General features: G+C 44.9%; 1 protein-coding gene across 3 annotated transcripts; it reads left to right on the top strand.

Moving 5' to 3' along the window:
• On the top strand, positions 1 to 25,066 carry LOC110517428 (recombining binding protein suppressor of hairless). 3 transcript variants are annotated; one of them, XM_036972450.1, is made up of 11 exons: positions 1 to 137; positions 812 to 850; positions 2,925 to 3,020; positions 5,451 to 5,616; positions 6,264 to 6,438; positions 9,426 to 9,563; positions 14,410 to 14,522; positions 17,297 to 17,437; positions 18,432 to 18,587; positions 19,616 to 19,719; positions 20,132 to 25,066. In XM_036972450.1, exons 1-11 carry the CDS (start codon positions 118 to 120, stop codon positions 20,508 to 20,510), a joined length of 1,527 nt encoding a protein of 508 aa, XP_036828345.1. In that variant the 5' UTR covers positions 1 to 117; the 3' UTR covers positions 20,511 to 25,066. The 3 variants fall into 3 exon arrangements, with proteins under 3 accessions (XP_036828345.1, XP_036828346.1, XP_036828347.1); XM_036972451.1 differs by having other exon boundaries at positions 134 to 222; XM_036972452.1 differs by lacking the exon at positions 1 to 137 and adding an exon at positions 264 to 397.
• Positions 25,067 to 25,370: the final 304 nt, after the last annotated feature.

The following is a 25,370-nucleotide window of genomic DNA, read 5'->3' as shown; positions in this document are numbered from 1 at the left end:
ACTCTCGTTTATATCTGTTCCCGTCGGGGTTCTTCTGTTCGTTGTGTTTGTCCCAGCGGCGGTGGGAATGGATTTGAGATCTCGCGATTGTTGGGACTTTAGAAGTTCCAGTGGAAAATGGCGCCCGTTGTGACGGGGTAAGTGTTGAAATTCAGAGCAACAAAAAAAATATATATATGAAGGAAAGACCCGTTTAAAAAGTTCATTTTCTTTTGTTTTTGGGTAACTTGAGTTTCCTAACCACTTTGTTACACTCGTTTTTGTTTACCAGATAGCTTTGAAAGTGCTTTATTAAATTGGCGTCGCGCACTTATTGCTACTTTTGTGTCAATGTTAGTGCGGTGTTCGCTAGCCACAACGAAAAGCTAGCCAACTAACTACCTCTTTTTATCCGCCAGTAATAATATACCTAACTATTTTATTTATTTTAGCTACATTTTATATCCAGATCACCTAGCCATTATGTATTTGCTGAGTTCAATTAAACAATGTTTTTATATTTGTTCAATGTTGCCTATTTCATTTTTACTAATCATGTAAAGTAGCAAAGACAGTATATTAGTCGCATTTGTCCGACAAAAAACGGGCAACAAAGTTTGTTTTTAACTTCACTGATTTGAATCGTTCACTTGCCACCTGCAGCATAATTCAAATATACTGTTTAGTATAATGTTTTTTTTCATGGTAACACTCACCTGTTAATAGTCATGATGTTTTCAGATTGCTAGAATTGTGACAACTTTATAATTTAACTTTATCTAGTATAATGTGGAGCTGATAGAAAAGTACCTTGTTTTGTTTTCTTAAACAGGAAGTTTGGTGAGCAAGCTCCACCGCAGCGCCTGACGAGGTAAGGGAAACGTTCCCACCACATGTTTCATAACTCGTCAGTCTCATTTAAACGTGAGAAACGTCTAGCTTCCACCTCCACAGCGTTTGTATTACTAAGGTGTAGAACCACTTATCCACATTCATTTCTTCCACTTTGCCATAAGATTTATTTTACACCCGTTTCTATATACACACCATTCATACTGCAACTCAAGTGTCTAAGAGCATTTATTTATTTTATTTAACCAGGCCAGTCAGTTAAGAATAAATTCTTATTTACAATGACGGCCTACCGGGGATAACTGCCTTGTTCAGGGGGCAGAACCACGGATCTTTTTACCTTGTCAGCTCGGGGATTCGATCTAGCAACCTTTCGGTTACCTGCCCAACGCTCTAACCACCAGGCTACCTGCCTCCCCAAATTCACCGTTGTATTTGACCGATGGCGTATACACCCTTGTTATTTCACCCAGTTCTATGTATCTTTGCATAGTTGTGATATTACCTTGAATAAGCTTTGTCTGAACGCTTATTATATATATTTTTTATTTAAATGTAACCTTTAATTAACATTTTGCTCTATGTGCCTCTATGTGGCGCTGTACCCCGGTGCATCTATGTAGCTCTGTACCCTGGTTCCTCTGTGTAGCGCTGTACCCCGGTGCCTCTATGTAGCTCTGTACCCTGGTTCCTCTGTGTAGCGCTGTACCCCGGTGCCTCTATGTAGCGCTGTACCCCGGTGCCTCTATGTAGCGCTGTACCCCGGTGCCTCTATATAGCGCTGTACCCCGGTGCATCTATGTAGCGCTGTACCCCGGTGCCTCTATATAGCGCTGTACCCCGGTGCCTCTATGTGGATCTGTACCCTGGTGCATCTATGTAGCGCTGTACCCCGGTGCCTCTATATAGCGCTGTACCCTGGTGCATCTATGTAGCGCTGTACCCCGGTGCCTCTATATAGCGCTGTACCCCGGTGCCTCTATGTGGATCTGTACCCTGGTGCCTCTATGTGGATCTGTACCCCGGTGCCTCTATATAGCGCTGTACCCTGGTGCCTCTATGTGGATCTGTACCCTGGTGCATCTATGTAGCGCTGTACCCCGGTGCCTCTATATAGCGCTGTACCCCGGTGCCTCTATGTGGATCTGTACCCTGGTGCCTCTATGTGGATCTGTACCCCGGTGCCTCTATGTGGATCTGTACCCTGGTGCATCTATGTGGATCTGTACCCTGGTGCCTCTATGTGGATCTGTACCCTGGTGCATCTATGTGGATCTGTACCCCGGTGCCTCTATGTGGATCTGTACCCCGGTGCCTCTATGTGGATCTGTACCCTGGTGCCTCTATGTGGATCTGTACCCCGGTGCCTCTATGTGGATCTGTACCCCGGTGCCTCTATGTGGATCTGTACCCCGGTGCCTCTATATAGCGCTGTACCCCGGTGCCTCTATATAGCGCTGTACCCTGGTGCCTCTATGTGGATCTGTACCCTGGTGCCTCTATGTGGATCTGTACCCCGGTGCATCTATGTGGATCTGTACCCCGGTGCATCTATGTAGCGCTGTACCCCGGTGCCTCTATATAGCGCTGTACCCCGGTGCCTCTATGTGGATCTGTACCCCGGTGCCTCTATGTGGATCTGTACCCCGGTGCCTCTATATAGCGCTGTCCCCCGGTGCCTCTATGTGGATCTGTACCCTGGTGCCTCTATGTGGATCTGTACCCCGGTGCCTCTATGTGGATCTGTACCCCGGTGCCTCTGTGTGGCTCTGTACCCTGGTGCATCTATGTAGCGCTGTACCCCAGTGCCTCTATGTGGATCTGTGCCTCTGTGTGGCTCTGTACCCCGGTGCCTCTGTGTGGCTCTGTACCTCAGTGCCTCTGTGTGGCTCTGTACCCCGGTGCCTCTGTGTGGCTCTGTACCCCGGTGCCTCTGTGTGGCTCTGTACCCCGGTGCCTCTGTGTGGCTCTGTACCCCGGTGCCTCTATGTAGCTCTGTACCCCGGTGCATCTCTGTGACGCTGTCGACAGAACATTGTTGTTTGATTATGTTCAATAAATGTTGTCTGAACGTTGTGTTTTTCCCCCTATAGAGAGGCCATGAGAAACTACCTGAAGGAGAGGGGAGACCAGACCTTACTCATACTACACGCTAAAGTGGCACAGAAGTCTTACGGCAACGAGAAGAGGTCTGTATGAGCGAGAGAACGGGATTCATGGTGTCTCTGTGTGAGAGAGAGAACGGTATTCATGGTGTCTCTGTATGACAGAGAAAACGGGATTCATGGTGTCTCTGTGTGAGAGAGAACGGGATTCATGGTGTCTCTGTGTGAGAGAGAGAACGGTATTCATGGTGTCTCTGTGAGAGAGAGAACGGGATTCATGGTGTCTCTGTGAGAGAGAGAGAACGGGATTCATGGTGTCTCTGTGTGAGAGAGAGAACGGGATTCATGGTGTCTCTGTATGAGAGAGAGAACGGGATTCATGGTGTCTCTGTATGAGAGAGAGAACGGGATTCATGGTGTCTCTGTGAGAGAGAGAGAACGGGATTCATGGTGTCTCTGTGTGAGAGAGAGAACGGGATTCATGGTGTCTCTGTATGACAGAGAAAACGGGATTCATGGTGTCTCTGTGTGAGAGAGAACGGGATTCATGGTGTCTCTGTGTGAGAGAGAGAACGGTATTCATGGTGTCTCTGTGAGAGAGAGAACGGGATTCATGGTGTCTCTGTGAGAGAGAGAGAACGGGATTCATGGTGTCTCTGTGTGAGAGAGAGAACGGGATTCATGGTGTCTCTGTATGAGAGAGAGAACGGGATTCATGGTGTCTCTGTATGAGAGAGAACGGGATTCATGGTGTCTCTGTGAGAGAGAGAGAACGGGATTCATGGTGTCTCTGTGAGAGAGAGAGAGAACGGGATTCATGGTGTCTCTGTGAGAGAGAGAGAGAGAGAACGGGATTCATGGTGTCTCTGTGAGAGAGAGAGAGAACGGGATTCATGGTGTCTCTGTGTGAGAGAGAGAACGGTATTCATGGTGTTTCTGTGAGAGAGAGAGAACGGGATTCATGGTGTCTCTGTGAGAGAGAGAACGGGATTCATGGTGTCTCTGTGTGAGAGAGAGAACGGTATTCATGGTGTCTCTGTATGAGAGAGAGAACGGGATTCATGGTGTCTCTGTGAGAGAGAGAGAACGGGATTCATGGTGTCTCTGTGTGAGAGAGAGAACGGGATTCATGGTGTCTCTGTGTGAGAGAGAGAACGGGATTCATGGTGTCTCTGTGAGAGAGAGAGAGAACGGGATTCATGGTGTCTCTGTGAGAGAGAGAGAGAGAGAACGGGATTCATGGTGTCTCTGTGAGAGAGAGAGAGAGAGAACGGGATTCATGGTGTCTCTGTGAGAGAGAGAGAGAACGGGATTCATGGTGTCTCTGTGTGAGAGAGAGAACGGTATTCATGGTGTTTCTGTGAGAGAGAGAGAACGGGATTCATGGTGTCTCTGTATGAGAGAGAGAACGGGATTCATGGTGTCTCTATAGTTGATAGTCTGTCTGTCCTTTAGGTTATTCTGCCCTCCTCCTTGTATCTATCTGATGGGCTGATCTGTCCTGTAGGTTATTCTGCCCTCCTCCTTGTGATGGGCTGATCTGTCCTGTAGGTTCTTCTGCCCCCCCTCCTTGTATCTATCTGATGGGCTGATCTGTCCTGTAGGTTCTTCTGCCCCCCTCCTTGTATCTATCTGATGGGCTGATCTGTCCTGTAGGTTCTTCTGCCCCCCTCCTTGTATCTATCTGATGGGCTGATCTGTCTGTCCTGTAGGTTCTTCTGCCCTCCTCCTTGTATCTATCTGATGGGCTGATCTGTCTGTCCTGTAGGTTCTTCTGCCCTCCTCCTTGTATCTATCTGATGGGCTGATCTGTCCTGTAGGTTCTTCTGCCCCCCCTCCTTGTATCTATCTGATGGGCTGATCTGTCCTGTAGGTTCTTCTGCCCCCCTCCTTGTATCTATCTGATGGGCAGATCTGTCCTGTAGGTTCTTCTGCCCCCCCTCCTTGTATCTATCTGATGGGCTGATCTGTCCTGTAGGTTCTTCTGCCCCCCTCCTTGTATCTATCTGATGGGCTGATCTGTCCTGTAGGTTCTTCTGCCCCCCTCCTTGTATCTATCTGATGGGCTGATCTGTCTGTCCTGTAGGATCTTCTGCCCTCCTCCTTGTATCTATCTGATGGGCTGATCTGTCTGTCCTGTAGGTTCTTCTGCCCTCCTCCTTGTATCTATCTGATGGGCTGATCTGTCCTGTAGGTTCTTCTGCCCTCCTCCTTGTATCTATCTGATGGGCTGATCTGTCTGTCCTGTAGGTTCTTCTGCCCCCCTCCTTGTATCTATCTGATGGGCTGATCTGTCCTGTAGGTTCTTCTGCCCTCCTCCTTGTATCTATCTGATGGGCTGATCTGTCTGTCCTGTAGGTTCTTCTGCCCTCCTCCTTGTATCTATCTGATGGGCTGATCTGTCCTGTAGGTTCTTCTGCCCTCCTCCTTGTATCTATCTGATGGGCTGATCTGTCCTGTAGGTTCTTCTGCCCTCCTCCTTGTATCTATCTGATGGGCTGATCTGTCCTGTAGGTTCTTCTGCCCTCCTCCTTGTATCTATCTGATGGGCTGTGGCTGGAAGAAGAAGACAGAGGAGATGGAGAGAGAGGGCTGTTCAGAGCAGGAGGCTCAGCCCTGTGCCTTTATAGGGATAGGAAACAGTGACCAGGAGATGCAGCAGCTCAACATAGAGGGGAAGGTAAGGGACAACACACACACACACACACACAGAGGGAGAGTCACACTGACACACACACACACACACTGACACACACAGACACGCTGACTGAAACCCACATTTCCTCATTTTCTCTCCCCAGAATTTCTGCAAGGGTAAAACCGTGTGTCTACACACACACACACACACACACACAGGCAGAACAGTGAAACACACCCCTCCCTCAGTCTTTCCCCACAGAACTTCTGCATCCTGTGTTTCCACACTCAAATAACTTCTCTTCTCGCAAAATACTTCCTTCTCTCTCCCTCCTCTTTCTCTCTCTCCCTCCTCTTTCTCTCTCTCCCTCCTCTCTCTCTCCCTCCTCTCTCTCCCTCCTCTCTTCCTCCTCTCTCTCCCTCCTCTCTCCCTCCTCTCTCTCTCTCCCTCCTCTCTCTCTCTCCCTCCTCTCTCTCCCTCCTCTCTCTCCCTCCTCTCTCTCTCCTCTCCTTCTCTCTCCTCGCCTTCTTTCTCTCCCTCCTCTCCTTCTCTCCCTCCTCTCTCTCCCTCCTCTCCTTCTCTCTCTCCCTCCTCTCTCTCTCTCCCTCCTCTCTCTCTCTCCCTCCTCTCTCTCTCTCTCCCCCTCCTCTCTTTCTCTCTCCCCCTCCTCTCTTCCTCTCTCCCTCCAGGACTTCTGCACAGCTAAGACTCTATACATCAGTGACAGTGACAAGAGGAAACACTTCATGCTGTCAGTCAAGATGTTCTATGGTAACAGTACAGACATAGGAGTCTTCCTTAGTAAGAGGATCAAAGTTATCTCTAAACCGTCCAAGAAGAAACAGTCTCTGAAGAACGCTGACCGTGAGTATGGAGAGGAACACGCATGACTAGGACCACACACACATTTCCACACACACATTTCCACACACACACACACACACACATTTCCACAGTAATGGATAATAAATGTGTATTAGAGTATCAGATATTATAAAATAGTTTTTTCTGTTTTTGTTGTTTTTTATAGGGCTCTGGTCTAAAGTAGTGCACTACATAGGGAATAGGGTTCTATAGGGCTCTGGTCTAAAGTAGTGCACTACATAGGGAATAGGGTTCTATAGGGTTCTGGTCTAAAGTAGTGCACTACATAGGGAATAGGGTTATATAGGGCTCTGGTCTAAAGTAGTGCACTGCATAGGGAATAGGGTTCTATAGGGCTCTGGTCTAAAGTAGTGCACTACATAGGGAATAGGGTTCTATAGGGCTCTGGTCTAAAGTAGTGCACTACATAGGGAATAGGGTTCTATAGGGCTCTGGTCTAAAGTAGTGCACTACATAGGGAATAGGGTTCTATAGGGCTCTGGTCTAAAGTAGTGCACTACATAGGGAATAGGGTTCTATAGGGCTCAGGTCTAAAGTAGTGCACTACATAGGGAATAGGGTTCTGGTCTAAAGTAGTGCACTACATAGGGAATAGGGTTCTATAGGGCTCTGGTCTAAAGTAGTGCACTACATAGGGAATAGGGTTCTATAGGGTTCTGGTCTAAAGTAGTGCACTACATAGGGAATAGGGTTCTATAGGTCTCTGGTCTAAAGTAGTGCACTACATAGGGAATAGGGTTCTATAGGGCTCTGGTCTAAAGTAGTGCACTACATAGGGAATAGGGTTCTATAGGGCTCTGGTCTAAAGTAGTGCACTACATAGGGAATAGGGTTCTATAGGGCTCTGGTCTAAAGTAGTGCACTACATAGGGAATAGGGTTCTATAGGGCTCTGGTCTAAAGTAGTGCACTGCATAGGGAATAGGGTTCTATAGGGCTCTGGTCTAAAGTAGTGCACTACATAGGGAATAGGGTTCTATAGGGCTCTGGTCTAAAGTAGTGCACTACATAGGGAATAGGGTTCTATAGGGCTCTGGTCTAAAGTAGTGCACTACATAGGGAATAGGGTTCTATAGGGCTCTGGTCTAAAGTAGTGCACTACATAGGGAATAGGGTTCTATAGGGCTCTGGTCTAAAGTAGTGCACTACATAGGGAATAGGGTTCTATAGGGCTCTGGTCTAAAGTAGTGCACTGCATAGGGAATAGGGTTCTATAGGGCTCTGGTCTAAAGTAGTGCACTACATAGGGAATAGGGTTCTATAGGGCTCTGGTCTAAAGTAGTGCACTACATAGGGAATAGGGTTCTATAGGGCTCTGGTCTAAAGTAGTGCACTACATAGGGAATAGGGTTCTATAGGGCTCTGGTCTAAAGTAGTGCACTACATAGGGAATAGGGTTCTATAGGGCTCTGGTCTAAAGTAGTGCACTACATAGGGAATAGGGTTCTATAGGGCTCTGGTCTAAAGTAGTGCACTGCATAGGGAATAGGGTTCTATAGGGCTCTGGTCTAAAGTAGTGCACTACATAGGGAATAGGGTTCTATAGGGCTCTGGTCTAAAGTAGTGCACTACATAGGGAATAGGGAGCCCAAAACAAGTACTTTTATTTGGTTTTAATTTTAATAGTTATTTGTAGAAGTCCAAATAGTCTACAAAATAGTATTTGAGAGGATTTTTAAACACATTAATATTCAACTACTTTTCATTTCAAATAAAACATATATCTGAATCCTTTAAGTGCATGTGAACGGGACTGAAATGTTTTAAATAGTATTTGGACCCATCCGTCTCTCTCTCTCACACACAGGATGCCACATTTAGAGAAGATTTACGGTTACATAGAGCTGACTGAGTATGCAGAACACACACACACACACACACACACACACGCTTGATGCGCAGTGGTGCGGTTTTCCTGAGTGGTTTCGGGACAAAGGTCTTTTTTTACGAGCTGTGTCTTAACTCTGCCGTTTTCATTTGACAATGATCAACTTCAAAGTGTGGTCTCTCTTTCATGATCTCTTCATGAATGCATATCTAACCTTCTCCCTCACTCCCTACCCTCTCCCTCACTCCCTACCCTCGCCCTCACTCCCTACCCTCACCCTCTCCCTCACTCCCTCACCCTCTCCCTCACTCTCTCCTCTCTCCCTCACTCTCTCCTCTCTCCCTCCCTCCCTCCTCTCTCCCTCCCTCCCTACTCTCTCCCTCACTCTCTCCCTCACTCTCTCCCTCACTCTCTCCCTCACTCTCTCCTCTCTCCCTCCCTCCCTACCCTCTTCCTCACTCCCTACCCTCTCCCTCACTCCCTACCCTCTCCCTCACTCCCTACCCTCTCCCTCACTCCCTACCCTCGCCCTCACTCCCTACCCTCTCCCTCACTCCCTACCCTCTCCCTCACTCCCTACCCTCTCCCTCACTCCCTACCCTCTCCCTCACTCCCTACCCTCTCCCTCACTCCCTCACCCTCTCCCTCACTCCCTCACCCTCTCCCTCACTCCCTCCTCTCTCCCTCACTCTCTCCTCTCTCCCTCACTCCCTACTCTCTCCCTCACTCTCTCCCTCACTCTCTCCCTCACTCTCTCCCTCACTCTCTCCCTCACTCTCTCCCTCACTCTCTCCCTCACTCTCTCCCTCACTCTCTCCCTTCTTCCTCACTCCCTACCCTTTTCCTCACTCCCTACCCTCTTCCTCACTCCCTACCCTCTCCCTCACTCCCTACCCTCTCCCTCACTCCCTACCCTCTCCCTCACTCCCTACCCTCTCCCTCACTCCCTACCCTCTCCCTTCCTTTCTTTCTCCCCCACTCACTCCCTACCCTCTCCCTCACTCCCTACCCTCTCCCTCACTCCCTACCCTCTCCCTCACTCCCTACCCTCTCCCTTCCTTTCTTTCTCCCTCACTCACTCCCTACCCTCTCCCATCTCTCCCTTCCTTTCTCTCTCCCTACTCTCTTTCTCTCTCTAGTGTGTATAGCGTCAGGCACCAAGGTTGCGTTGTTTAACCGGTTGCGTTCTCAGACTGTCAGTACCCGCTATCTACACGTGGAGGGAGGGAACTTCCATGCCAGTTCACAACAGTGGGGAGCCTTCTACATACACCTCTGTAAGTTACCCCTCCCTCCTCTCCTTCAGCCCCGCCCCTCTCTTCCCTTCAGCCCCGCCCCTCTCTTCCCTTCAGCCCCGCCCCTCTCTTCCCTTCAGCCCCGCCCCTCTCTTCCCTCCATGCCAGTTCACAACAGTGGGGAGCCTTCTACATACACCTCTGTAAGTTACCCCTCCCTCCTCCCCTTCAGCCCCGCCCCTCTCTTCCCTCCATGCCAGTTCACAACAGTGGGGAGCCTTCTACATACACCTCAGTAAGTTACCCCTCCCTCCTCTCCTTCAGCCCCGTCCCTCTCTTCTCTTCAGCCCCGCCCCTCTCTTCCCTCCATGCCAGTTCACAACAGTGGGGAGCCTTCTACATACACCTCTGTAAGTTACCCTCCTCTCCTCTCTTCCCTTCGGCCCCGCCCCTCTCGTCCCTTCGGCCCTGCCCCTCTCGTCCCTTCGGCCCCGCCCCTCTCTTCCCTTCGGCCCCGCCCCTCTCGTCCCTTCGGCCCCGCCCCTCTCGTCCCTTCGGCCCCGCCCCTCTCGTCCCTTCGGCCCCGCCCCTCTCGTCCCTTCTGCCCCGCCCCTCTCGTCCCTTCGGCCCCGCCCCTCTCGTCCCTCTGGCCCCGCCCCTCTCTTCCCTTCTATTTCCTTAATATCTTCACTTTCCTCTAATAGCTTCCTCTGTCTTCCGTCTGTTGAACTCTCTCTCCTCCTCTGTTTCAGCCAATCATGTTGTTTCTCTGTTAATTATGCTGCATTGCCATGGTGATGTCGAAGTCAATGCCACCAAGACAAGACTTCAGATAAAGATGTGTAGCATCATATAAAGGGTTGTTATAGTAACTACAGTGCCTTGCGAAAGTATTCGGCCCCCTTGAACTTTGCGACCTTTTGCCACATTTCAGGCTTCAAACATAAAGATATAAAACCATATTTTTGTATTTGGCTCCATCCATCTTCCCATCAATTTTAACCATTTTCCCTGTCCCTGCTGAAGAAAAGCAGGCCCAAACCATGATGCTGCCACCACCATGTTTGACAGTGGGGATGGTGTGTTCAGCTGTGTTACTTTTACGCCAAACATAACGTTTTGCATTGTTGCCAAAAAGTTCAATTTTGGTTTCATCTGACCAGAGCACCTTCTCCCACATGTTTGGTGTGTCTCCCAGGTGGCTTGTGGCAAACTTTAAACTACACTTTTTATGGATATCTTTAAGAAATGGCTTTCTTCTTGCCACTCTTCCATAAAGGCCAGATTTGTGCAATATACGACTGATTGTTGTCCTATGGACAGAGTTTCCCACCTCAGCTGTAGATCTCTGCAGTTCATCGAGAGTGATCATGGGCCTCTTGGCTGCATCTCTGATCAGTCTTCTCCTTGTATGAACTGAAAGTTTAGAGGGACGGCCAGGTCTTGGTAGACTTGCAGTGGTCTGATACTCCTTCCATTTCAATATTATCGCTTGCACAGTGCTCCTTGGGATGTTTAAAGCTTGGGAAATCTTTTTGTATCCAAATCCGGCTTTAAACTTCTTCACAACAGTATCTCGGACCTGCCTGGTGTGTTCCTTGTTCTTCATGATGCTCTCTGCGCTTTTAACGGACCTCTGAGACTATCACAGTGCAGGTGCATTTATACGGAGACTTGATTACACACAGGTGGATTGTATTTATCATCATTAGTCATTTAGGTCAACATTGGATCATTCAGAGATCCTCACTGAACTTCTGGAGAGAGTTTGCTGCACTGAAAGTAAAGGGGCTGAATAATTTTGCACGCCCAATTTTTCAGTTTTTGATTTGTTAAAGTTTGAAATATCCAATAAATGTCGTTCCACTTCATGATTGTGTCCCACTTGTTGTTGATTCTTCACAAAAAAATACAGTTTTATATCTTTATGTTTGAAGCCTGAAATGTGCCAAAAGGTCGCAAAGTTTAAGGGGGCCGAACACTTTCGCAAGGCACTGTGTATATATAGCATCTTATAGAGTTGTTATAGTAACTGTATATAGATATATAGGGGGTTGTTATAGTAACTATATATAGAGGGTCGTTATAGTAACTATATATAGAGGGTTGTTATAGTAACTATATATAGAGGGTCGTTATAGTAACTATATATATATATAGAGGGTTGTTATAGTAACTATATATAGAGGGTTGTTATAGTAACTATATATAGAGGGTCGTTATAGTAACTATATATAGAGGGTTGTTATAGTAACTATATATAGAGGGTCGTTATAGTAACTATATATAGAGGGTCGTTATAGTAACTATATATAGAGGGTCGTTATAGTAACTATATATAGAGGGTCGTTATAGTAACTATATATAGAGGGTTGTTATAGTAACTATATATAGAGGGTCGTTATAGTAACTATATATATATATATAGAGGGTTGTTATAGTAACTATATATAGAGGGTCGTTATAGTAACTATATATAGAGGGTCGTTATAGTAACTATATATAGAGGGTCGTTATAGTAACTATATATAGAGGGTTGTTATAGTAACTATATATAGACGGTTGTTATAGTAACTATATATAGAGGGTCGTTATAGTAACTATATATAGAGGGTTGTTATAGTAACTATGTATAGACGGTTGTTATAGTAACTATATATAGAGGGTCGTTATAGTAACTATATATAGACGGTTGTTATAGTAACTATATATAGACGGTTGTTATAGTAACTATATATAGAGGGTCGTTATAGTAACTATATATAGACGGTTGTTATAGTAACTATATATAGAGGGTCGTTATAGTAACTATATATAGAGGGTCGTTATAGTAACTATATATAGAGGGTCGTTATAGTAACTATATATAGAGGGTTGTTATAGTAACTATATATAGACGGTTGTTATAGTAACTATATATAGAGGGTCGTTATAGTAACTATATATAGAGGGTTGTTATAGTAACTATATATAGACGGTTGTTATAGTAACTATATATAGAGGGTCGTTATAGTAACTATATATAGACGGTTGTTATAGTAACTATATATAGAGGGTCGTTATAGTAACTATATATAGAGGGTCGTTATAGTAACTATATATAGAGGGTCGTTATAGTAACTATATATAGAGGGTTGTTATAGTAACTATATATAGACGGTTGTTATAGTAACTATATATAGAGGGTCGTTATAGTAACTATATATAGAGGGTTGTTATAGTAACTATATATAGACGGTTGTTATAGTAACTATATATAGAGGGTCGTTATAGTAACTATATATAGAGGGTTGTTATAGTAACTATATATAGAGGGTCGTTATAGTAACTATATATAGAGGGTCGTTATAGTAACTATATATAGAGGGTTGTTATAGTAACTATATATAGAGGGTCGTTATAGTAACTATATATAGAGGGTTGTTATAGTAACTATATATAGACGGTTGTTATAGTAACTATATATAGAGGGTCGTTATAGTAACTATATATAGAGGGTTGTTATAGTAACTATATATAGAGGGTCGTTATAGTAACTATATATAGAGGGTTGTTATAGTAACTATATATAGACGGTTGTTATAGTAACTATATATAGAGGGTCGTTATAGTAACTATATATATATATAGAGGGTTGTTATAGTAACTATATATAGAGGGTCGTTATAGTAACTATATATAGACGGTTGTTATAGTAACTATATATAGAGGGTTGTTATAGTAACTATATATAGAGGGTTGTTATAGTAACTATATATAGAGGGTCGTTATAGTAACTATATATATATATAGAGGGTTGTTATAGTAACTATATATAGAGGGTCGTTATAGTAACTATATATAGAGGGTTGTTATAGTAACTATATATAGAGGGTTGTTATAGTAACTATATATAGACGGTTGTTATAGTAACTATATATAGAGGGTCGTTATAGTAACTATATATAGAGGGTTGTTATAGTAACTATATATAGAGGGTCGTTATAGTAACTATATATAGAGGGTTGTTATAGTAACTATATATAGAGGGTCGTTATAGTAACTATATATAGAGGGTCGTTATAGTAACTATATATAGAGGGTCGTTATAGTAACTATATATAGAGGGTTGTTATAGTAACTATATATAGAGGGTTGTTATAGTAACTATATATAGACGGTTGTTATAGTAACTATATATAGAGGGTCGTTATAGTAACTATATATAGAGGGTCGTTATAGTAACTATATATAGAGGGTTGTTATAGTAACTATATATAGACGGTTGTTATAGTAACTATATATAGAGGGTCGTTATAGTAACTATATATAGAGGGTCGTTATAGTAACTATATATAGAGGGTCGTTATAGTAACTATATATAGAGGGTTGTTATAGTAACTATATATAGAGGGTTGTTATAGTAACTATATATAGACGGTTGTTATAGTAACTATATATAGAGGGTCGTTATAGTAACTATATATAGAGGGTCGTTATAGTAACTATATATAGAGGGTCGTTATAGTAACTATATATAGAGGGTTGTTATAGTAACTATATCAGTTATTACATGTGTTTCCTACAGTAATATCTATGACTCTCTCCCTGTAGTGGAGGAGGAAGAGCCGGAAGGGGAGGAGTTATAGTAACTATATATAGAGGGTTGTTATAGTAACTATATATAGAGGGTCGTTATAGTAACTATATCAGTTATTACATGTGTTTCCTACAGTAATATCTATGACTCTCTCCCCTGTAGTGGAGGAGGAAGAGCCGGAAGGGGAGGAGTTATAGTAACTATATATAGAGGGTCGTTATAGTAACTATATATAGAGGGTTGTTATAGTAACTATATCAGTTATTACATGTGTTTCCTACAGTAATATCTATGACTCTCTCCCTGTAGTGGAGGAGGAAGAGCCAGAAGGGGAGGAGTTTGCGGTGAGGGATGGATACATCCACTATGGTCAGACTGTCAAACTGGTCTGTTCTGTCACTGGTATGGCGCTGCCTAGACTGGTACGTACCAACGTGTCTCACCTATACCTACAGGTCTGTCTGTCTGTCTCCTGTTCCTATATATTCACCTCTCTACCTACAGGTCTGTCTGTCTGTCTGTTCCTACATATTCACCTCTCTACCTACAGGTCTGTCTGTCTGTCTCCTGTTCCTACATATACACCTCTCTACCTACAGGTCTGTCTGTCTGTCTCCTGTTCCTAGATGTTCACCTCTCTACATACAGGTCTGTCTGTCTGTCTGTCTCCTGTTCCTACATATACACCTCTCTACATACAGGTCTGTCTGTCTGTCTGTCTCCTGTTCCTACATATACACCTCTCTACATACAGGTCTGTCTGTCTGTCTGTCTCCTGTTCCTATATATTCACCTCTCTACCTACAGGTCTGTCTGTCTCCTGTTCCTAGATGTTCACCTCTCTACCTACAGGTCTGTCTGTCTGTCTCCTGTTCCTACATATACACCTCTCTACCTACAGGTCTGTCTGTCTGTCTGTCTCCTGTTCCTACATATACACCTCTCTACCTACAGGTCTGTCTGTCTGTCTCCTGTTCCTATATATTCACCTCTCTACCTACAGGTCTGTCTGTCTGTCTGTCTCCTGTTCCTATATATACACCTCTCTACCTACAGGTCTGTCTGTCTGTCTGTCTGTCTGTCTGTCTCCTGTTCCTACATATTCACCTCTCTACCTACAGGTCTGTCTCTGTCTGTCTGTCTCCTGTTCCTACATACAGGTCTGTCTGTCTGTCTGTCTCCTGTTCCTACATATACACCTCTCTACCTACAGGTCTGTCTGTCTGTCTCCTGTTCCTAGATGTTCACCTCTCTACCTACAGGTCTGTCTGTCTGTCTGTCTGTCTGTCTGTCTCCTGTTCCTACATATACACCTCTCTACATACAGGTCTGTCTGTCTGTCTCCTGTTCCTATATATTCACCTCTCTACCTACAGGTCTGTCTGTCTGTCTGTCTCCTGTTCCTACATATACACCTCTCTACCTACAGGTCTGTCTGTCTGTCTGTCTCCTGTTTCTACATATTCACCTCTCTACCTACAGGTCTGTCTGTCTGTCTGTCTCCTGTTCCTATATATTCACCTCTCTACCTACAGGTCTGTCTGTCTGTCTCCTGTTCCTATATATTCACCTCTCTACCTACAGGTCTGTCTGTCTGTCTCCTGTTCCTACATATTCACCTCTCTACCTACAGGTCTGTCTGTCTGTCTGTCTGTCTCCTGTTCCTACATATTCACCTCTCTACCTACAGGTCTGTCTGTCTGTCTGTCTCCTGTTCCTATATATACACCTCTCTACCTACAGGTCTGTCTGTCTGTCTGTCTGTCTGTCTCCTGTTCCTATATATTCACCTCTCTACCTACAGGTCTGTCTCTGTCTGTCTGTCTCCTGTTCCTATATATTCACCTCTCTACCTACAGGTCTGTCTGTCTGTCTGTCTGTTCCTATATATTCACCTCTCTACCTACAGGTCTGTCTGTCTGTCTCCTGTTCCTATATATTCACCTCTCTACCTACAGGTCTGTCTGTCTGTCTCCTGTTCCTATATATTCACCTCTCTACCTACAGGTCTGTCTGTCTGTCTCCTGTTCCTATATATACACCTCTCTACCTACAGGTCTGTCTGTCTGTCTGTCTGTCTCCTGTTCCTATATATACACCTCTCTACCTACAGGTCTGTCTGTCTGTCTGTCTGTCTGTCTGTCTGTCTGTCTCCTGTTCCTACATATTCACCTCTCTACCTACAGGTCTGTCTGTCTGTCTGTCTCCTGTTCCTACATATACACCTCTCTACCTACAGGTCTGTCTGTCTGTCTGTCTCCTGTTCCTATATATTCACCTCTCTACCTACAGGTCTGTCTCTGTCTGTCTGTCTCCTGTTCCTACATACAGGTCTGTCTGTCTGTCTGTCTCCTGTTCCTACATATACACCTCTCTACCTACAGGTCTGTCTGTCTGTCTCCTGTTCCTAGATGTTCACCTCTCTACCTACAGGTCTGTCTGTCTGTCTGTCTGTCTGTCTGTCTCCTGTTCCTACATATACACCTCTCTACATACAGGTCTGTCTGTCTGTCTGTCTCCTGTTCCTACATATACACCTCTCTACCTACAGGTCTGTCTGTCTGTCTCCTGTTCCTATATATTCACCTCTCTACCTACAGGTCTGTCTGTCTGTCTGTCTGTCTCCTGTTCCTACATATACACCTCTCTACCTACAGGTCTGTCTGTCTGTCTGTCTCCTGTTTCTACATATTCACCTCTCTACCTACAGGTCTGTCTGTCTGTCTGTCTGTCTCCTGTTCCTATATATTCACCTCTCTACCTACAGGTCTGTCTGTCTGTCTGTCTCCTGTTCCTACATATTCACCTCTCTACCTACAGGTCTGTCTGTCTGTCTGTCTCCTGTTCCTATATATTCACCTCTCTACCTACAGGTCTGTCTGTCTGTCTCCTGTTCCTATATATTCACCTCTCTACCTACAGGTCTGTCTGTCTGTCTGTCTCCTGTTCCTATATATACACCTCTCTACCTACAGGTATGTCTGTCTGTCTGTCTGTCTGTCTGTCTGTCTGTCTCCTGTTCCTACATATACACCTCTCTACCTACAGGTCTGTTCTCTATTCTCAGGTGATGTGTGATAGATAATCAGGGTGTCTCACCTCCTCCCCAGGTGATGTCTGATAGATAATCAGGGTGTCTCTCACCTCATCCCCAGGTGATGTGTGATAATCAGGGTGTCTCTCACCTCCTCCCCAGGTGATCCGTAAGGTGGACAAGCAGACAGCGTTGATGGATGCAGACGACCCAGTGTCTCAGCTCCACAAGTGTTCCTTCTACCTGAAAGACACCGAGAGAATGTACCTCTGTCTCTCACAGGAGAGAATCATTCAGTTCCAGGTACACACACACACACACACACACACACACACACTCCTAGCCCCTTGTAGATCGGAGCCAGGTTTGTGGTATCTGGTAATAGCTTTTCCCACCAGTCTGTTCAGCTAAAATCAGAGTTCCTTATTGGACCACTAGTTCATCTAGTCCCTCCCTGTTTAATGAGGGTTTCTTATTGGACCACTAGTTCATCTAGTCCCTCCCTGTTTAATGAGAGTCTCTTATTGGACCACTAGTTCAACTAGTCCCTCCCTGTTTAATGAGAGTCTCTTATTGGACCACTAGTTCATCTAGTCCCTCCCTGTTTAATGAGGGTTTCTTATTGGACCACTAGTTCATCTAGTCCCTCCCTGTTTAATGAGGGTTTCTTATTGGACCACTAGTTCATCTAGTCCCTCCCTGTTTAATGAGAGTTTTTTTATTGGACCATTGGTCTTCTGGTTGGTTTCTAGTGAAATTCCACCCTGCTCAGATGGCATCGTTATTTGCATCTAATTTGCATACACCCACACCCTGCCCCCCAAAAAAGACCAGTAAGGAGATGATAAATGACAGATTTGCATATCTCCTCCCCCAGGCCACGCCTTGCCCCAAAGAGACCAGGTCTGCGTTCAGGACGTTGTGGAACGTTCAGGACGTTGTGGAACGTTCAGGACGTTGTGGAACGTTCAGGACGTTGTGGAACGTTCAGGACGTTGTGGAACGTTCAGGACGTTGTACTGAATGACCAGTTTGTTTTTAAACGTGAGGGGTTGTGGGTTGGGGAATGCTGTCAGCATGGTCACTCCCCTTTTTTAAATTGCTCCACTCATTTCTTCAAGCAACACCTCCCCACAGTTCAAACCCCCGAGCTGACAAGGTACAAATCTGTCGTTCTGCCCCTGAACAGGCAGTTAACCCACTGTTACCCACTAACATATCTCCTCCCCCAGGCCACGCCTTTCCCCAAAAGACCAGTACGGAGGTAAATGACAAATTAACATAACTCCTCCCCCAGGCCACACCCTGCCCCAAAGAGCCCAGTAAGGAGATGATAAACGATGGAGCCTCCTGGACCATCATCAGTACAGACAAGGCAGAGTACACCTTCTACCAGGGGATGGGTCCTGTACCCTGTCCTGTTACACCGGTCCCTGTGGTGGAGAGTCTGCAGGTACACACACACCTACTCACACACACCTACACACACACATTAACATATACCTAAACACACACACACACCTACACACACATTAACATATACCTAAACACACACACCTACACACACACACCTAAACACACACCTTAATACACACAAACAGTATATTCTCTACTGAGAGACATGCTAACTTTCATGACTGGAGAAAGTGACCCCCCCCCCCCCTCTGTTGTCTCTAGTTGAATGGTGGAGGTGACAGGACCCACACTAACCCCTCTGTTGTCTCTAGTTGAATGGTGGAGGTGACAGGACCCACACTAACCCCTCTGTTGTCTCTAGTTGAATGGTGGAGGTGACAGGACCCACACTAACCCCTCTGTTGTCTCTAGTTGAATGGTGGAGGTGACAGGACCCACACTAACCCCTCTGTTGTCTCTAGTTGAATGGTGGAGGTGACAGGACCCACACTAACCCCTCTGTTGTCTCTAGTTGAATGGTGGAGCTGACAGGACCCACACTAACCCCTCTGTTGTCTCTAGTTGAATGGTGGAGGTGACAGGACCCACACTAACCCCTCTGTTGTCTCTAGTTGAATGGTGGAGGTGACAGGACCCACACTAACCCCTCTGTTGTCTCTAGTTGAATGGTGGAGGTGACAGGACCCACACTAACCCCTCTGTTGTCTCTCTAGTTGAATGGTGGAGCTGACAGGACCCACACTAACCCCTCTGTTGTCTCTAGTTGAATGGTGGAGGTGACAGGACCCACACTAACCCCTCTGTTGTCTCTAGTTGAATGGTGGAGGGGACAGGACCCACACTAACCCCTCTGTTGTCTCTAGTTGAATGGTGGAGGGGACAGGACCCACACTAACCCCTCTGTTGTCTCTAGTTGAATGGTGGAGGTGACAGGACCCACACTAACCCCTCTGTTGTCTCTAGTTGAATGGTGGAGGTGACAGGACCCACACTAACCCCTCTGTTGTCTCTAGTTGAATGGTGGAGGTGACAGGACCCACACTAACCCCTCTGTTGTCTCTCTAGTTGAATGGTGGAGGTGATGTGGCCATGTTGGAGCTGACGGGACAGAACTTTGCTCCAGATCTCCGAGTCTGGTTTGGAGATATCGAGTCTGACACCATGTACAGGTAAGCTGTGTGTGTGAGTGACAGAGAGATGGCTGGCATGGTAACGCGGGTATCGTGTTACCGTGGTAACTGTATAATCGCGTAATTGAAGATTATGGATGAAGACTGTCATGAAAATACAATTATTAAAAAACAGTTATTTTATTTTTCTATGAACTCAATTTTTAAGAGGACAGACTTGACCCAAAAGCAGTAAAATTTAAAAGTGAGGTACCAACCACAGTCACAACTGATATCCGGAGAGACCAGAGGAGGCTAACCTGACCCATTTTTAAATTGTTGTTAAGTTAACGAACGGCCGACTGAAGATGGATGACCTGCGGTCGAGTCCGTTTCCGTGGTAACGCGGACTCCACAACGTTTTCGGATCTCGTGGTGAATCTTGTCTTTTGTCTAACCCCTTCTGTCCCAGGTGTGGAGAGAGCGTGCTCTGCGTGGTGCCTGACATCTCCGCCTTCAGAGAGGGGTGGCGCTGGGTCCGTCAGCCCGTCCAGGTCCCCGTCACCTTGGTCCGCAACGACGGAGTCATCTACTCCACGGCCCTCACCTTCACCTATACCCCAGAACCAGGCCCTCGTCTTCACTGCAGCGCTGCCGGGGCCATCCTCCAGACCCACAGTCACAGTATCTCCTCTTCGTCCTCATCCTCACCTTCCTCGGGGAGTCTGGGGATGGGAGGTTTAGGGGGTTTGGCGGAAGGACAGACGGGCTACGGGATTGGCCAAGGGGGAGGGTCAAGCAATAGCGTTGGGTTGTTGTCGGGTTCATCGGTGATGTCAGTTTCATCATAGCAGCGGGGAAGTGTGTGTGTGGGGGGGGGGGGGGGGGGGGGCGGGGGGCGAGAGGCTCATGGACCTGCTTTGAAACCACGCTCGCCCGCTCGCTCAAGGACTCTTTGGAAAGAGAGCGATTTGACGTTGAAGAGGAGAAGGGAAGAAGAGAGATGAGGTTCTGATGAAAGACAGACCTGGAAGGAGGGGGGGGATCCCCTCTCTCTGGCGCCCCCGTGTGGTCGGTTGTGGACATGACACTGCAGCCTGGGTCATTCAGTCTGGGAGAGGTTTCACCTCCAGGATGACACAATAACTAGGAGCCCTTTTTATACATTTGTTGGAGAACAACTATTTTTTATTTTCAACACTCACACTTTCTACAAAGTTTAGATTTTTTTTTTTTTTGGACCCACAACAAAGGGCTTGGTAATGATGTTGTCATTATCATTGGTAATCATTATTGGTAATGATGGAGATGTCACTCGTGTGCAGAGAAACTTCATTATTGTTTTATGGGTGAAACATTTTATTATAGTAACAATTTTTACGGACCAAGGAATATTATTGTTATTTTTATTCTTTATGATATTTTATAAGCTTTAGCCGAGGTACATTTTCAAATGTGTTTTTGTTGTTGTATTATAACGTTTTAGGGAGTACACTTTTTGTTACCAAATAGTTTTTTTCTCTCCATTTGAGAGCGAGAGAGAGAGAGAGAACTCTGAGGAGATTGAATAACGTGATTCAGGCTGCGTCTCAATCGGCCTAAAAACTGGATTCCTCCCTTTTTATTAGTGTGAAAGAGTGACGCGACCTCGGGGTGCTTTGTGCAAGTCTTAAAGTCTAGAAAAGGTCAGGGTTGTAGTTATCTGAAGAGTTGAACAACTGAAAGCAAACTCGAAAGTAGGTTCTCTCTCTCTCTCTTTCACCTTCTCTGTCTGTTCCGGATTAAGGAGAGGAAATTAGGCTTGGTGGTAAAAGGGAGAGGAAGGAAGCCATTTTTAGACGGTTGACATGCACCCCATAATCTCAGCCAGTTTCTATAGCAACCTTAAATCTTCCTGGCCAATCGCCTTAAATTGATCAGTCTCTCACCAGACCTTTTTAGAAGAAACGAAAGAAAGATATACTTTTTATTTTATTTTTTATGTTGTGTGTGTATATAAGGTTGTCGTTTTCTGAAACTGTCTTAAGAGTGTTTGGTCGACACTCGTCAAGCCACGGCCTGGGAATGTCTCATCATGTCGTTGGTCTCTGTCTCTCAAATGACACCTGATTTCCTAAATAGTGCACTACTTTAGACCAGGGCCCTCCCTATAGGGAATCCTAAATAGTGCACTACTTTAGGCAAGGGCTCTCCTATAAGGGATCCTAAATAGTGCACTACTTTAGGCCAGGGCTCTCCTATAGGGGATCCTAAATAGTGCACTACTTTAGGCCAGGGCTCTCCTATGAGGGGATCCTAAAATAGTGCACTACTTTAGACCAGGGCTCTCCTATAGGGCATCCTAAATAGGGCACTACTTTAGACCAGGGCTCTCCTATGAGGGATCCTAAAATAGGGATTGGAGTGCTGTTTGGGATGCAGAAGTTGGTTTTTACACTACCGTTCGGCCTCGTTCCCAAATCGGCTCCTAGCCCCTAGTAGACGTTTGTGTAAATCTGAGAGGATTGTACAAGTATTACCAATATGGTAATCGCCCCGGTGGCCTTCTAGGCTTCGGGTAATTTGTGCCATTTTTTGATTACTTAGTGTATACTATCTAGGGGTCATTTGCTTACCTATTGCACGCTATCTAGGGGCTAGGGATTGGTTTGGGACTGGGCAGAAGTCTTTTTATTTTAACGAAGAGCTTTAAAAATGCCACAACTGCCTTTTTAGCTTGTAACACTTTCAAGCAGCTCCCCCTCTTATCTATCTAATGAAGCCGTAGCATCAAACAGAAAATCACTTGCGTCGCTAAGCTGATAGCCCCACTACACTGTACATGTAATTCGCTAAAGCTTCATTGGAATTCAATTGGCTAAGCTAATGGCTAATGCTACAATGTAATTATATTTAGTGAAGCTAAGCTAATGGCTAATGCTACTATGCAGTTCTATTTAGTGAAGCTAAGCTGAAGCTAATGCTACTATGTAGTTCTATTTAGTGAAGCTAAGCTGAAGCTAATGCTACCTTGTAGTTCTATTTTAGTGAAGCTAAGCTGAAGCTAATGCTACTATGTAGTTCTATTTTAGTGAATCTAAGCTGAAGCTAATGCTACTATGTAGTTCTATTTTAGTGAAGCTAAGCTGAAGCTAATGCTACTATGTAGTTCTATTTAGTGAAGCTAAGCTGAAGCTAATGCTACCTTGTAGTTCTATTTTAGTGAAGCTAAGCTGAAGCTAATGCTACTATGTAGTTCTATTTTAGTGAAGCTAAGCTGAAGCTAATGCTACCTTGTAGTTCTATTTTAGTGAAGCTAAGCTGAAGCTAATGCTACTATGTAGTTCTATTTTAGTGAATCTAAGCTGAAGCTAATGCTACTATGTAGTTCTATTTAGTGAAGCTAAGCTGAAGCTAATGCTACTATGTAGTTCTATTTTAGTGAATCTAAGCTGAAGCTAATGCTACTATGTAGTTCTATTTTAGTGAAGCTAAGCTAACGCTAAGCTAAGCTACAATGTAAGTCTAGTAGTGAAGCTAATGCTAATATGTAATTCATGTCACTTGGCTCTACGGCTAAACTTAATTGAAATCACAATGCCTTTTTTTTTATTTTTAAAAAAACACTCCCTAGCGAGAGACTGTTTTCTGTCTCGCCACAGTGTTTTCTCACAAAGTAGCCTCTTCTTGTAGCTTAAGCGTTTCACGCGTCACATTTTTAGGTAGCCTACCAGTCGGTGTTTTTTTTATATTTTCATTTTTAAAAAATTTTTGTTCATCATGAGGGAACCATTTTCCCCTATGTTCAGCATAACAACTACAATGTTTTCCCTCCGCTGTAGAAAAAAAAAAAACGGTTTTGGAAACGATTTGCCAAAATATGTGTTTTCCCAACTTTCTTGTGGGGTCAGGTGTCGGTGGACCTGTCGCTTACCTGTCATTGGTGCTGTACTACGTCGAAAGGGATGGTTGCTCTGTTACTATGGGAACAGGTTATATGATAACGCGTACTGTAACTGGCTCTAACTGATTTCATTCGAGTTGTAACAGTTTTTATTATTTTGACGGGTTTTCGTCTTGGATCAATGCTCGTATGGCTGTTTTTTTGTGTGTTATTCATTGATGAAAAAAAACCCTGTGGAAGTTATTTCGTTGGCAATCGGTTCTCAAATACAGGTCACCAGTTTTTGTTGACTTTCTTGGAAGAAAATTCTCTTTGTTCTGCTCTGCTTTAATTGTGGTGCCTTGCCTCCTCTTAACAAGTACGAGGAACAATATGACTGTTCTCAAATCTGTGGTCCCCACTCAAACCCTAACCAGTATAAGCTAACACAACTATGAAACTGGCCTGGGATCATTTCTTTACGTGATGATTTTTTCTTTCCTCCCTTCATATTGGTGGTGTCTCTTGGGTCGTTATTCACTAGGACACTAAAACGGAATCGAACTCTGCAGGCAACGACCTGAACTTGTCTCAATAAGAAACGCTTGTTTTTCCCATTGCAAAACATTCTGCGTGATTTGCACTAATGAATACAACCCTGCCCCCCCCCCAAAAAAACATTTTTCCTCCCTTCCCTGTTACAGCTAAACCACTCGTATTGCCTTAGCTCAGCCTATGGAGTGAGCCATCGCTGGTTCTGGTGGGCCGTAGTGTGATTGCAGGATTTTGTTCCAGCTCTTAACATACCCAATTTAATCGTGGTCAACAAATCAATTCAAGACCAGGAGTAGTGGATTCATTTTCAGTTGTGTTTGAGCAGGGTCGGGACAAATACCTGCACACACACACACAACTCTTTTAAGACGAGAGTTGTGTTTCCCCCGGCCTTATCTACAGTGTAGATGAACCTAACGCAGAAATAGCCACCACTCTGTGGTTGTCTGGGTTGAAGACACTGATCTGATGCCCTAATTCACACGAAATGGAGGCTTGACCAGTTCAGTACAGCTCTGGTTTGGCCCTTGATAGTTGTGAATCAAGTGTTTTTGTTGTTTTTTTGCTTTCCTGAGAACTGAAACGATAAACAATACTCTTAACATGCCAAATGAATCAACATTTCCCCCGTTTTTAACTTTGTGTCTGCAATTCTGAACTGGGACCCTAGTCCATATAACAGGTCATCTACAGAGTCAAAAGTATCTATGTAGGGGATAGGTTGCCAGTTCAGACAAAGTCTGTGTTTTTCCTGCATTTGGACCTCTTGAAAGCCAGCTTCTTTTTTTTTTTTTACACCACATAAAGAAGGCAGAACAACATATAAATAAAATGCATTGAGTTTTTTATTTTATTTTAAATGTCTCTGAATAAAATGTCTTTATGCCTTCAGGCTCTCTCGGTTGAGCGCGTCACTCTAAAAAAAAAAAAAAGGCAGGTCTGACAGCATTGGAGAAAGAAAAGGTCAAGAAATAAAAGTTGGGAGTTGGCTTCATGTCTCTCTGTTTTCTTTCCTGTACTTGGTTTGATCCATCAATTCATCATGTTGATTTCTCCTCCACCCGGCCATGTTGACACTAGGGTCGGGGGTCCCATTCCTCTTCAATTCAAGGCCAGGCACCAAAGCGTTCAATTACATTATTGCATCGAGTTTTTTATTTTATTTGAAACATTTTAATATTAGTATTTTCTTTTAATAAAAATGTGGAAGTTGATCATTTGTATAATGTTCGTTTAGTTTATCCTACTACTATCATCAACACTTCGTGAATTGTTACCACTTTAAGCGGACATG

This window comes from Oncorhynchus mykiss, unplaced genomic scaffold, assembly GCF_013265735.2.
Source record: "Oncorhynchus mykiss isolate Arlee unplaced genomic scaffold, USDA_OmykA_1.1 un_scaffold_161, whole genome shotgun sequence".
NCBI classification, from domain to species: domain Eukaryota; kingdom Metazoa; phylum Chordata; class Actinopteri; order Salmoniformes; family Salmonidae; genus Oncorhynchus; species Oncorhynchus mykiss.
Note: the sequence above shows the minus strand (reverse complement) of the source record. Positions and strands in the feature narration are given on the sequence as shown.